A 14,344-nucleotide genomic window follows, 5' to 3' on the forward strand; every position below is an offset into this window, starting at 1 on the left:
AGCAGACACAGAGCCGTGTGATCAGTGATTGATGACAACCTCATGGAAATCTGGGACTGCATCTCACAGAAAGATTCATCTGTTTATAAATTATCTCCCTGTTTACAAACTGTTTTCCTTGCCTACAGATTGTTTCCTAGTTTTTGTGGTTTTTTTCTTTCTTTAATAAGGGTTGAACGATTCTTGTTCTTACAGACTGTTTTATTTTCTTCAAGGCTTAAATGCTTTGTTGTTTTTACAAGTAAGTGGCAATCTGTAACCTATAAGCCAAATGCCTGGGGCATATTTACCTGAGCTCTCCCCAGCAGTTCCTGGACATAAATGCTGCAGCTATAATGCAAATCAAAATTTATAGAAAAGAAAAGGTGAGATGTTGGTGTCACCTTGCCAGCCCCTGGGCTCAGTGACAAGGGCTTTGGCCAATTTGATCTCTCAGAAGCCTGCAGGCATCTCAGTGGCCCAGGACCCAAAGGGGTGTGGAGTTCAAACCAATGAGAGCATCCAGACCAGGCCTTTCAAATGCTCTATATAAAGGAGGGAGTGGAAAACAAAATCCTCTCTTGCCACACAAACATCAGGGTAAGTGGTGTCTGTCTCCTGTGCCCCTCACCCTCCACACGTGAGCTAACACAGAGGCAGATCCAGCTCTGGATCACCTCCATGCAGGTGAATCCTGGTGTGTGATCCGTGCTGGAATCTCATGGATCCTCTCATTCTGCAGAAACAGGCAGAGAAACCAAATTGCTTGAGCACAGGTACAGAGGGGAATCTGTGCGGGATTCCAGAAGGGATATAGGGCAGGATTCCAGAGCAGGGCATGATTCCAGATCAGGATCAGGTAGAATTCCAAAGTGTATCTGGGCTGGACTCCAGAGCAGGATCAGCTGGGATGGATGGATGGATGGGGCAGCATTGGAGTGGGATTCCAGAACAGGACTGAGGGGATTCCAAAACAGATCAGGTGGTGTTGGTGGAGCAGGACTGAGGTACAAGGGATGCAGTAGGACCTGGTGGGATCCTTGCTCTCTGTGGGCTCTTCAGCCAGATCCAACTCATGGGATGGGGACAGGGACAGGGTGACACCAACTCTTACTCTCATCACCAGCTGAATGATCCATGGTGCAGGTCCAACCCCTTCCCTCTCCCTGCAGAACGCCACAAATTGCTGGCAGAGCTCATCCTGCCGCTCCCACTCATCACACAGCAGCCCTTCCCAACAGACTGACTTCCTGTTTTCCCATGTTTTCAACACAAGAATTGCAGTTGTTCAAAATGTTTTATTTCTCATGTATAAATACCCTGGTTTGGGCAATAAATCTCAGTCCCATCCTCCAGTGCCCAGCACTTCCTCTCAGGGAATGAGGAATAGAAAAGGGGACATTGGGAACTGGGATAAAGACACTGGGGATGGGGACACTGGGAAAGGACTGGGGACACCAGGAGCTTGGAGTGAGCACAGCAGGAGTGAGATGAGGACGTGACCCCCATGCCCAGATCCATTCCTTGGGATTGATTTCCTACCCTGTGCCCCATGTCCAGGAGCAGACACGGGGACCAGGGATCATGGGGACAGGGTGGATACAGGGGATACACACACATCCAGGGAATGGGCAGACCTGGGGGACACAGTGGGGAGGACATGGGGGACACAGGGAGTTGGGATCCTGAGGATGTGGGGAGAAGGGATTCACAGGACACCGTGACTGGGGACACCAGGAGCTGGCTGGTGACACAAACACCGGGAATGGGGACAGTGGGGCTGATTCCCCTTCATTCCCTGCCAGATGCAGCCCCCTGCTCGCTGCCCGTCCCGGGGCCCTCGGGCTGCCCGGTGCTGCCTCCTCCAAGGAGCAGGCGGCTGTAGGCGCCGCCGCGTTCCCGCAGCTCTGCTGGTGTTCCCGTCTCCATCACAGTCCCGCGCTCCAGCAGCACCACGCGATCGGCGCCGTCCAGCACCCGCGGCCGGTGGGACACGACCAGCACGGTCTGGGCCAGCCCAGTGCGCACCCAGCGCTGTGCCTGCGGCCAGAGAACGCGCATGCCAACCCATCCAGATCAGAGAACGCTCATCCCAACCCATCCAGCTCAGAGAACTCTCATCCCAAACCATCCAGCTCAGAGAATGCTCATCCCAACCCATCCAGCTCATCCCAACCCATCCAGCTCAGAGAACGCTCATCCCAACCCATCCAGCTCAGAGAACACTCATCCCAACACATCCAGCTCATCCCAACCCATCCAGCTCATCCCAAACCATCCAGCTCAGAGAACGCTCATCCCAACCCATCCAGCTCATCCCAACCCATCCAGCTCAGAGAACGCTCATCCCAAACCATCCAGCTCATCCCAACTCATCCAGCTCATCCCAACCCATCCAGCTCAGAGAAATCCCATCCCAACCCATCCAACTCAGTCCTACCCTGTCCCACCTGATCCCACCCAGTCCCGACCAACCAATCCCACCCCACTCTCAGTCCCACCCTAATCCCATCATGCTGTTCTTACCATCCCACCTCCCTGTTCTCCATCCCATCCCCATGCCCACTCTGCCATCCTGCCCACACCATCCCCATTCCCACTGTCCCATCCCATCCTACTCCTACCACTCCAACCCTTCCCAGTGCACTCCATCTCTGTCCTCATCCCAGCATTCCCATCCCTTTCATTCCCACCCCACCCTATCGTATCTCCTTGTCTTCATCCTTTGATTCTACTTTCCTGCCATCCTACACCCCTGGTCTCTATCCCACCCTACTATCCTGTCCTATTTCTCCACCTCGTTGACCCACACCACCCCATCCAATCCCTGCCTTCATCACATCATTCCCACTCCATGCCAATCATTATCCCTTATTGCCACCACCTCATCTCTCCAATCCCATTCCAGCCATCCCAGCCATCCCCTCACACCCCATTTTCACCAACTGCACCCCTACCCAGACCAACTCCCTCCACCCCACCCCGCTCACCGCTCCATCATCTCCATCATCCAGCGCCTCGTCCAGGATGAGCACGGCCGGACGCCGGAGCAGAGCCCGGGCCAGGGCCACGCGGCGCCGCTCCCCGGCCGCCAGCCGCCCGCCGCGCTCCCCCACCTCTGCGGGAGCGACCACGGGGGATCAGTGGGGTGCAGCCCTGCAGTGCTCCCCTCTTCTCCCACCCCCCACACTCCCCCACCTCTGCGGGGGGACCCTGGGATCAGCGGGATCCCAGCACGAGAGGTTCCTCCCCTTTCCCCTGCCCCCCACACTCCGTCACCACTGTGTGAGCAATCCCATGGGATCAGTGGGATGTTACCTGTGTGAGCAATCCCATGGGATCAGTGGGGTCTGACGTGCATGGTGAGCAATCCCATGGGATCAGTGGGGTCTGACCTACATGAGACATCCCATGGGATCAGTGGGATCTGACCCGGGTGAGCAATCCCATGGGATCAGTGGGATCTGACCTGCGTGGTGAGCAATCCCATGGGATCAGTGGGATCTGACCTGTGTGGTGAGCAATCCCATGGGATCAGTGGGATGTTACCTGTGTGAGCAATCCCATGGGATCAGTGGGGTCTGACCTGCGTGAGCAATCCCATGGGATCAGTGGGATCTGACCTGTGTGGTGAGAAATCCCATGGGATCAGTGGGGTCTGACCTGCATGGTGAGCAATCCCATGGGATCAGTGGGATGTTACCTGTGTGAGCAATCCAATGGGATCAGTGGGGTCTGACGTGCATGGTGAGCAATCCCATGGGATCAGTGGGGTCTGACCTGCATGGTGAGCAATCCCATGGGATCAGTGGGATCTGACCTGCGTGGTGAGAAATCCCATGGGATCAGTGGGATCTGACCTACATGAGACATCCCATGGGATCAGTGGGGTCTGACCTGCATGGTGAGCAATCCCATGGGATCAGTGGGATCTGACCTGCGTGGTGAGAAATCCCATGGGATCAGTGGGATCTGACCTACATGAGACATCCCATGGGATCAGTGGGGTCTGACCTACATGAGCAATCCCATGGGATCAGTGGGATGTGACCTGCATGAGCAATCCCATGGGATCAGTGGGGTCTGACCTGCGTGGTGAGCAATCCCATGGGATCAGTGGGATCTGACCTGTGTGGTGAGCAATCCCATGGGATCAGTGGGATGTTACCTGTGTGAGCAATCCCATGGGATCAGTGGGGTCTGACCTGCGTGAGCAATCCCATGGGATCAGTGGGGTCTGACCTGCATGGTGAGCAATCCCATGGGATCAGTGGAATGTGACCTGCATGGTGAGCAATCCCATGGGATCAGTGGGGTCTGACCTGCATGAGACATCCCATGGGATCAGTGGGGTCTGACGTGCATGGTGAGCAATCCCATGGGATCAGTGGGGTCTGACGTGCATGGTGAGCAATCCCATGGGATCAGTGGAATGTGACCTGCATGGTGAGCAATCCCATGGGATCAGTGGGGTCTGACCTGCATGAGACATCCCATGGGATCAGTGGGGTCTGACCTGCATGAGACATCCCATGGGATCAGTGGGGTCTGACGTGCATGGTGAGCAATCCCATGGGATCAGTGGGGTCTGACCTGCATGGTGAGCAATCCCATGGGATCAGTGGAATGTGACCTGCATGGTGAGCAATCCCATGGGATCAGTGGGGTCTGACCTGCATGAGACATCCCATGGGATCAGTGGGGTCTGACGTGCATGGTGAGCAATCCCATGGGATCAGTGGGGTCTGACGTGCATGGTGAGCAATCCCATGGGATCAGTGGGATCTGACCTGCGTGGTGAGCAATCCCATGGGATCAGTGGGGTCTGACCTGCGTGAGCAATCCCATGGGATCAGTGGGATCTGACCTTCATGGTGAGCAATCCCATGGGATCAGTGGGGTCTGACCTGCGTGAGACATCCCATGGGATCAGTGGGGTCTGACCTGCGTGAGCAATCCCATGGGATCAGTGGGATCTGACCTGTGTGGTGAGAAATCCCATGGGATCAGTGGGATCTGACGTGCATGGTGAGCAATCCCATGGGATCAGTGGGGTCTGACCTGCATGGTGAGCAATCCCATGGGATCAGTGGGATGTGACCTGCATGAGCAATCCCATGGGATCAGTGGGATGTGAACAGCATGGTGAGCAATCCCATGGGATCAGTGGGATCTGACCTACATGAGCAATCCCATGGGATCAGTGGGGTCTGACCTACATGAGCAATCCCATGGGATCAGTGGGGTCTGACCTACATGAGCAATCCCATGGGATCAGTTGGGTCTGACCTGCATGGTGACCAATCCCATGGGATCAGTGGGATGTGACCTACATGAGCAATCCCATGGGATCAGTGGGATGTGACCTCAGGGATCCCCCACACACCCCACCATGTGCCACCCACCCCGCTCTCCCATCGCTGCCCGAGGATCCTGGGATCAGGGGGATGTTCCCCAGGCTGCCCCATCCATCCCCCTGGCTCTCACCCGTGTCCCAGCCCTGCTCCAGCCCCTGGATGAGCTCCATGGCTCCAGCAGCCGTGGCCGCCTCCCGCAGCTCTGACTCTCCGCAGCGCTCCAGCCCCAGCAGGACGTTCTCACGGATCGTTCCAGAAAACAGGACGGGATCCTGCTCCACCAGCACCACCTGCCCCAGCACCAAGCCCTGTCATGCTCCTGGTGTCCCCACCCCTGTTCCATGACCCCATCCCACCTTGGTGTCCCCATAGTGTCTATCCCTGATCCCATTCTCCCCATCTGTGTCCCCAGTGTCCCCACCCCTGACTTCCCGCTTTTCCCATCCCCATTCCTGTCATCCCCATCCCATTTCCCAGTGTTCCTATCCCATTTCTTCTTGTCCCCATCCTCTTCCCAGTATCCCCATTTGTGGTCCCATGCTCCAGTGGTCCCAGTTCCATTTCATTGTCTGTCGCAGATATCTTTTATGGAAAATCCTTTCCTTAGGATTTTTCCTCCTGAGAAGCTGAGAGAGGCCTCAGGAACAAAATGTAAACATTGATTATCTGCTGTTGTGGAATGCAACAGGTGCATCTGTGATGGGCCCGTGCTGGATGCTTGTAATTAATGGCAAATCACACCCAGCTGGCGCAGACAAGAGCCAAGTCACAAGCCTTTGTTATCATTCTTTCCTATTCTATTCTTAGCCGGCCTTCTGATGAAATCCTTTCTTCTGTTCCTTCAGTATACCTTTAATGTAATGTATATATCATAAAATAATAAATCAAGCCTTCTGAAGCATGGAGTCAAATCCTTGTCTCTTCCCTCATCCAAAAACCCCTGTGAACACCATCACAATTGTCCCCTGACCCCTGTCCCCATTTTCCCCATTCCATGCCCAGCATTCCCAGTGTCTCTGCTGTCCCATGGTCCCAGCTCCATTTCAGTGTCCCCAGACCCCTGTCCCCATTTTCCCCATTCCACGCCCAGTGTTCCCAGTGTCCGTGCTGTCCCACCTTGCGGTGCAGGTACTGGTGTTCATACTCTGGCAGTGGGATCCCATCCAGCAGCACCGTCCCGCTGCCAGGATCCCGCAGCCGCTCCAGCAGCGCCACGGCCGTGCTCTTCCCGCTGCCGTTGGGCCCCGCCAGCGCCGTCACCTCCCCGGAGCGCACCTCGAAGCTCACGTCCTGTGGGATGGGGGCAGGTGTGAGAGTCTGTCTGAAATATTCCTCATCTGCCTCACCATCGTCATTGGGGGACCACTGAAGAGTCCCCACTGTCTAAAATCTCTGGTTCTGAAGGAGAAAAAGTCACATGCCAACAAGGCCCCGAGACCTGAGAGCATTGTTAAGCTGTTGTCCACAGGTGTATTTACTACATGCTGCACTGAGCCCAATGAGAAGAAGAAGGGGGCACGTTGCCTTTTTGCAACAGTAGCCTTGGAAGCTGTCCCCTCTTTGCCTGGCTGGACTTCTCCTGAGTTTTGGGTGGTCCCCCACAGAAGACCCCTCACTCGTCTTACAACTGCCGTGACAGACGGACTGAGATGTAAGAAGCCGCTCCATCAAAGACCGAGACATGAAACCCCCATGTGAAAAGGCGCCCCCACACTCTTTCCAAGGACTGGGACTGAGACCCCCAACCTGGGAGAGGTGTGTGGGGGAGGCAAGCTGACCAAAGCGAGATGGATGTTGCAGGTGTGAGCAGTGGACCATGAAAACAATGGCTCACGCCCACTGCTGAACATGGACTGTGTGTACCCTTTTCCAAACATTATTCTTTCCTCCCCGAAGATACAATAAACTACCTTTGACTCGGTTGCAAAATCCATTCCCCTTCCTCCATCAAAAAAGAGTATAATTGGGGTCCAGATGGACTGCAACCCTGAGATGTCCCCGAGGTAACAGGCGGATCCTCAACCGGACTGGACCAAAGGATTTCGTCTCTGCGTTTCGTAGCTATATCCCCCTCCTTTACTCTCTCTCTTTTCTCTATCTTCTTCTCTCCCTTAATCCCTCTATTGCATTTTGTTGTGGTCATTCAATAAATCTGCATTTGTTTTATTACTGCAAACCCCCTGTGCCATGTTGGTTTTTTTGCACCCTGAGATCAATCCATGAACTATCAAGAAACCCGTTCATAAGGACAGATCGTGACAGCAGGTGATGCCAAAATTCCCACCCCTGGGAAACCCCACCTGCCCTCAGACCCACCTTTAGCACAGGGCGCTCTGGATTTCCAGGATATGCGAAGGAGACCTTCTGAAAAGTGACGTGGCCCTGAAGCCCGGGGGGCGCCCGCGTCCCCCCGACATTCCCTGCGGGTTTCCGATCCAGGTATTCCCAGATCCTCTGTCCAGCAGCTGCATTGGTCAGGAATTCATTGAAGCCATAGAGCAGCACCTGGGGAGAAGGAAGGGGGTGTCACCGGGATGGACAGAAGCACGGTCGGAGGGACAAACACGTGCATTCCATGGGATCACCTGGATATGGCTGCCAACTCTGTCCTGGTACAGCAGGAAGGTGACAAGGACCCCAGGAGTGATGGATCCGTCACGGAGCTGCTGGTGGCTCCTGAAGAGCACCATGACCCGGATGGCCAGTTTGATCACCTGTAGGTGGGACAGGGATATTGCTGCCCCCAACCCACTCCTGGTGTCCCCATTCCATCTGCCCCCAATCTACTCCTGGTGTCCCCATTCCATCTGCCCCCAATCCAACCCACTCCTGGTGTCCCCATTCCATCTGCCCCCAATCCACTCCTGGTGTCCCCATTCCATCTGCCCCCAATCCAACCCACTCCTGGTGTCCCCATTCCATCTGTCCCCAATCCGCTCCTGGTGTCCCCATTCCATCTGCCCCCAATCCACTCCTGGTGTCCCCATTCTGCCTGTCCCCATCCCACTCCTTTGTGTCTTTATCTCTGTTCCTGGTGGCCTCATCTCTGTTCCTGGTGGCTTCATTCCAGTTCTGGTGTCCCCATCTCACTCTTGATGTCCCTGTTCCTGATCCTGATGTGTCACAGACATATTTTCTGAAAAATCTTTTCACCAGGATTTTTCTCCTGAGAAGCTGAGAGGCCTCAGAAACGAAATGTAAACAATAATGATCTGCTGCTGTGGAATGAAGCAGGTCCATCTTTGATTGGTCTCATGTGGTTGTTTTTACTTGATGACCAATCACAGGTCCAGCTGTGTCAGACTCTCTGGTGAGTCACAAGATTTTATTATTCATTCCTTTCTAGCTTTCTAATGTCTCTTTTCTCTTTCTTTAGTATATAATTTTGTTTTAATATAATATATATCATAAAATAATAAATCAGCCTTCTGAAACAGAAGTCAAGAATTCTGTCTCTTTTCTCATCCTGGGGACCTGCAAACACCACCACACTGATGTTCCCAACCTTTATCCCAGTGTCGCCATCCTGTTTCTAATGTCACCATTCCCATTCCTGCCATGCCTGCTCCTGAACTCAATGTCCCTGTTCTGTTGTCCCCATTCCTGGTGTCCCCATTGTACTCTGAGTGTCCCCATCTCAGCCGCTGGTTTCCCATTCCTGGTCCCAGTGTCCTCATTCCCAGTACCCCCATTCCCAGTGTCCCCATTCCCAGTACCCCCATTCCCAGCATCCCCATCCCTGATCCTGGCATCCCCATTCCCTGCTGTTCCCATTCCCAGCCCCCCCTGACCCTGTAGACGAGGACGAAGATTGCCAGCTCCAGCTCTATCTGCTCCTTCAGCCTCAGCTCCTTGGCCAGGTTACATCTGTGCTGCTCCTCCTCCTCCTCCTCCGCCGAAAAGGTTCGGATGGTCTCGATGGCGGCAACAGATTCCTGCACCCCGGCGGCCGTGCGGGCGGATGCTTCCAGCATGGATCGCTGAAGGGCCTGTGGCAGCAATGGGAATCTCCAGCTTTCCCAGGTCACCTTCCTGGCCCACCATCCACATCCCATCCCACCACACCCACTGCATCCCCACTATTGCATTCCTGCCATCCCACGCCCTTCTCTCTCACCCTCACCATTCCCATCCATTCTCCCAGTCCTAATCCCACCATCCCCATCCCCACGGTCTCATCCCATACCCACCATCCCACCTTATCTCATCCTTCTCTTCTCATCCACACCATTCCCATCTTGACCATTTTGTTCTATCCTCATGTCAGCACTCCCACCATCCCACTCCCCTGGTCTTTATCCCCTTTCACCCCACCATTTATCATCCTCCTTTCCATTCTCCATCCCATCCCCATCATCCCATTCCCCTCGTCTTCATCCCCTTTCATCCCACCATTTCCACCTCCATCGTCCTCCTTTCCATTCTCCATCCCATTCCATCCCATCCCATCCCATCCCATCCCCACCATCCCATTCCCCTAGCCTCCATCCCAGCTCCACCATTCCCACCTTTCTTCAGTCCCCTCCCACTCTTTCCCTCCCACTCCTGACCTGTTTGCGGGTGCTCTGGATGCGGCGCGTGGCGATTCCAAGGGGCACCTCCAGCAGTGCCAGCAGTGCCAGCCCCGGTGCCAGCCCCACCATGAACCCCCCCACCACCAGGGCCATCACCAGGCTCCGCAGCAGCTGGTTGGCTCCACTCGGTGCTGCCCTGCACACCCGTGGCACTTCCATGGAAAACTGAGCCAGGAGCTCAGCTGTAGGGTGGGAAAAGAGGTTGGGATCGTGGTGGGTGAGACCATGATCCTATCCTGGATGATCCCATTCGGGATGGAAATGATGGGATGGGGAGCAGTGGGATGGGATGATGGGAATGGCTGTGGAGATGGTCAGGGTGGAATGGGGTGGGACAGGGGAGATGGGATGGTGGGAAAGGAAATGGTGGGATGGGGTGATGGGATGGTGGGAGGCAGCTGGGGATACGCAACAGGGTGGAGGGACGGGAGTGAGAATAATGGGGACAGAGCAGTGGCTAGAGTGGGACAGTGGGATGGGGACAGGATGGAACACTGGAGTAGAACGAAGCCAGGAAGATGGCATAGGATGGAATTGGATGGGATGGTGGGAATGGGAATTATGGGGATGGAGTGGTGGGATGGGATAACAAGCAGATGGGACGGGATGGGATCAATGGGATGGGATAGGATCAATGGGATGGGATCAATGGGATGGGATGGGATAGGATCAATGGGATGGGATCAATGGGATGGGATGGGACAGGATCAATGGGATGGGATCAATGGGATGGGATCAATGGGATGGGACGGGATATGATCAATGGGATGGGACGGGATGGGAGGGGATATGATCAATGGGATGGGATCAATGGGATGGGATCAATGGGATGGGATGGGATAGGATGGGATGGGATGGGATCAATGGGATGGGATGGGGTAGGATGGAATGGGATGGGATGGGGTAGGATGGAATGGGATGGGATGCGATGCGATGGGATCAATGGGATGGGATCAATGGGATGGGATCAAGGGGATGGGATATGATCAATGGGATGGGATGGGATAGGATGGGATGGGATGGGATGGGATGGGATGGGATGGGATGGGATCAATGGGATTGGATCAATGGGATGGGATCAATGGGATGGGATGGGATGCGATGGGATATGATGCGATGGGATCAATGGGATGGGATGGGATATGATCAATGGGATGGGATGGGATGGGATGGGATGGGATGGGATGGGATGGGATGGGATGGGATGGGATGGTGGGGATGGGACTGGGATGACAGAATAGCTGGGATGGGATGGAACAGGTGGGATGGGTCGGGTGGGATGGGGGTGGGCCGTGCCCCGTTACCTGCTGGTGTTCCCTGGAAGAAGTCCAGGTCTTGGTGCACCAGGTGGGAAAAGAGCCGCAGGCTCAGGCTCTGACGGAGACGCGCCATCAACAGCATGAAGAGAGACCCCCGGCAGCCAGAAAACAGCACACTGTGGGGACACAGGGACACGGTGACATCAGGGACGGTGGGGACACGGGGCCAGGCCCGGGGAACGCTGCCACCCACCTTGTGGCTCCAGCAGCCGCCACCATCCCGACAGCTCCGGCGGTGACTCCGTCCCCGCTCCCGATGGCATCCAGCACCTTCCCGGTGGCGTAGGGCCCCGCCATCTCCCCTGGGTGTCACCGAGGCTGCGTCACCACGGGTGTGACCACTGACACAGGGGGACCCTGATTTGTGGGGGGCGGGACCCAGCCTGGGAAGCGGGGATCTAATTTTGGAAAGGTGGGACACGATTTGGGCAGGAGACAATTTAGAGAGGTCAGGACCCAATTTTGGAGGTTTGGTGAAAAATTTAGGGATTTTACACCCAGTTTAAAGTGTCAGTACCAATTTTGGGGGGGTTCAGCACACAATTTTATGGATCAGAAGCTAAACATAGGAGATCAGGACCTTAAGATCCCAGGTCTCAGAGGTCAACATCCATTTTTGGGCATCAGTCCATAAGTTTGATGGTCAGCACCCAATTTTGGGGGACCAACAGTCAAGTTTGCAGGGTCAGAACCCAATTTGGAAAGTGAGCACCCCATTTTTGCAGGGTCAGCACCCAACTGAAGGGGTCAACTCACAATTTAGGAGGGTCACCACTCTATTTTAGGGTGGTCATCGCCTATTTAGGAGCTCAACACTCAATTTTAAGGCGCCAGCATCCAATTGGGTGGGGTATCCCAGATTGGGGGGTTCCCAATTTGGGGCTGCAGAGCCCAAATTGGGGGTGTCAGCGCCTGTCACCACATGTCAATGTCCTAAGGTGACGTTAGGATGTTTGTATCCCCATCTGTGTGTTCTGTTTATGCTGGATATCATGTTCTGTGCCTTCAAGACTGGCTCTGAAGAGTAAAAGTTTTACTTTTTTTTTGCTCTCAGCCGCTCCCCCACGGCTGGCAGGACACAGACACGGGGCACTACACGGTGCTGCTTTTGCTTTTTGCTTGGCTTTTTGCTTTTCTCTTGCTTCTGCTTTGCTCCTGCTTCGCTCTTGCTTTTGTTTCCGCTCATTATTTAGTTTAGCTAAGCAGTCCGAATTTTTCCCTGGACTGTTTCTCCTTTCCCTTTTTGGGACCTACTTGAGCCTGCTCCGGACCGGGACCCGGGAACACCGAGAGTTTGCACCTTGTGGCTGCAGCAGCAGCCCCAGGACCAGAGGGACTGAGAACAGAGCGACCACCCCCAAGAGAGACTTTCTGAATTTGTCATCTTTTTCAGAGTGGTGAAAGAGTGTTGTCATCTGGTATTGTTCATTTTGTGTGCTTTGCCTGTTAAATGAACAGGTTCTTTCCACTTCTCTCTGAGGAATCTTTCCCGAACTGGTTTGGGGACAGGCTGTGTGGGTTTGCTTTCTGCAGGGGCCCCTTTTGGAGGTTTTCTCCCAAATTTGCCCTAAACCAAGACAGTCACCCACCAACGACGGCCAGCACGAGGCAGAGGACAGCAGCTCCAAGGACGTTCCTCTGCTCCCAGGTCAGTGCCAGAGCGCGCCGGACGCTGCCGGGGGCCTTGGGGACACCTCCGGGGGTCTCGGGGACGCTGCCGGGGGCCGGGGGCGCGGCCCAGGCCAGCACGGCCAGGGCGGCAGCGGCGTGGGTGACCCCGAGCCAGGCGGGCGCCGCGGCTGCCAACAGCCCCGGGCCGGCGCCGGGCGGCCCCAGGAGGCTCCGGAAGGTTCCGAACACCGCGGGGGTGGCGGCGGCCGTGACGGCGGCCGCGGTGGCTCCGGAGGGCCGGCGAGGGAACGGCAGCCGGGTGGCCGCGGCCAGGACGGGCAAGCGCAGGGCGGCCTCGAGCCACACGCCCAGCGCGCCCAGCGGCGCCAGCAGCGGCACCAGCGGCGCCAGGAACAGCAGGGCCAGGGCGTCGGCCACCAGCAGCACACCGGGCAGGAGAGCGGCGGGCGGCAGCGCCATGGCGGGACCGGTACGGACGGTGCTCCTGTGGGGCTCCCGGGGAACGAGCAACAGCCTGTGGAGACACCAGTTAAAACCAGTTAGGACTGGGGCGCTGCCCTGTGCACACCAGTGCTCCCAGTCTAGGCTACAGTGCTCCCAGTCTGGCCCCCTGAGCTCAGCAGTCCACACCAGTGCTCCCAGTTCGGCCTGGGGCACTCACCAGTCCACACCAGTGCTCCCAGTCCAGCCCTCTCAGCAGCCCAGGCCATATCAGTGTTTCCAGTCCAGCTTGGGGCACTCACCAGTCCATGCTGGTGGTCCCAGTCTAGAGTACGATGATACCAGTCTGGCCCCTGAGCTCACCAGTCCACACCAGTGCTCCCAGTTCAGCTCCCTGAGCTCACCAGGCCACACCAGTGCTCCCAATTCAGCCTCGGGCACTCTCTAGTCCACACCAGTGGTCCCAGTCCAGCTCGGGGCCCTTGCCAGTCCACACCAGCGCTCCCAGTTCAGCCTGGCGCACTCTCCGGTCCAGACAAGGCACTCACCAGCCCACACCAGTGCTCCCAGTTAAGCCTGGGGCGCTTCCTAGTCCAGCCTGGGGCACTCTCCAGTCCATATCAATGTTTCCAGTCCAGCTTGGGGCACTCACCAGCCCACACCAGTGCTCCCAGTTCAGCCTGGGGCACTCTCCAGTCCATATCAATGTTTCCAGTCCAGCTTGGGGCACTCACCAGTCCCCAGCAGTGCTCCCAGTCGAGCTTGCGGCTCTCCACAGTCCAGACAAGGCACTCCCCAGTCCACACCAGTGCTCCCAGTCTAGACTACGGTGCTCCCCGTTCAGCCCTCTCAACTCCCCAGTCCACATCAATGTCTCCAGTCCAGCTTGGGGCACTCACCAGTTCACACCAGGGCTCCCAGTCCAGCCTGGGGCACTCCCCAGTCCACACCAGGGCTCCCAGTTCAGCTCCCAAAAGCTCCGTTAAGGTTTCGCTTTCGAGCCCCCGCCCATCCCGCTCTGCCCCGCCCTCTCCCCGCCCTG

General features: G+C 56.1%; 1 protein-coding gene across 3 annotated transcripts; it reads right to left on the reverse strand.

Moving 5' to 3' along the window:
• Positions 1 to 1,264: 1,264 nt before the first annotated feature.
• LOC141725194 (antigen peptide transporter 2-like) lies at positions 1,265 to 14,321 on the reverse strand. 3 transcript variants are annotated; one of them, XM_074531389.1, is made up of 12 exons: positions 14,202 to 14,321; positions 12,819 to 13,375; positions 11,423 to 11,531; positions 11,215 to 11,345; positions 9,887 to 10,092; positions 9,128 to 9,325; positions 7,922 to 8,050; positions 7,653 to 7,841; positions 6,453 to 6,626; positions 5,467 to 5,626; positions 2,970 to 3,097; positions 1,265 to 2,019 (listed from the first exon to the last, which is right to left on the reverse strand). In XM_074531389.1, the coding sequence occupies exons 2-12, from the start codon at positions 13,318 to 13,320 to the stop codon at positions 1,771 to 1,773; spliced, it is 2,175 nt and encodes a 724-aa protein (XP_074387490.1). In that variant the 5' UTR covers positions 13,321 to 13,375; positions 14,202 to 14,321; the 3' UTR covers positions 1,265 to 1,770. The 3 variants fall into 3 exon arrangements, with proteins under 3 accessions (XP_074387490.1, XP_074387492.1, XP_074387491.1); XM_074531391.1 differs by lacking the exon at positions 14,202 to 14,321 and adding an exon at positions 13,666 to 13,697; XM_074531390.1 differs by lacking the exon at positions 14,202 to 14,321 and adding an exon at positions 13,523 to 13,598.
• Positions 14,322 to 14,344: the final 23 nt, after the last annotated feature.

The sequence above is a fragment of the Zonotrichia albicollis genome, chromosome 35 (assembly GCF_047830755.1).
Source record: "Zonotrichia albicollis isolate bZonAlb1 chromosome 35, bZonAlb1.hap1, whole genome shotgun sequence".
In the NCBI taxonomy this organism is placed as follows: Eukaryota; Metazoa; Chordata; class Aves; order Passeriformes; family Passerellidae; genus Zonotrichia; species Zonotrichia albicollis.

Coding starts and splice junctions, on each gene's coding strand:
- LOC141725194 (XM_074531389.1), bottom strand. CDS start 13,320: ATGGCGCTGCCGCCCGCCGCTCTCCTGCCCGGTGTGCTGCTGGTGGCC. Junction 8,051..9,127: donor TCTTCGTCCTCGTCTACAGG/GTCAGGGGGGGC, acceptor TCCCACCTACAG/GTGATCAAACTGGCCATCCG. Junction 5,627..6,452: donor ACCAGTACCTGCACCGCAAG/GTGGGACAGCAC, acceptor GTGCTGGGGCAG/GTGGTGCTGGTGGAGCAGGA.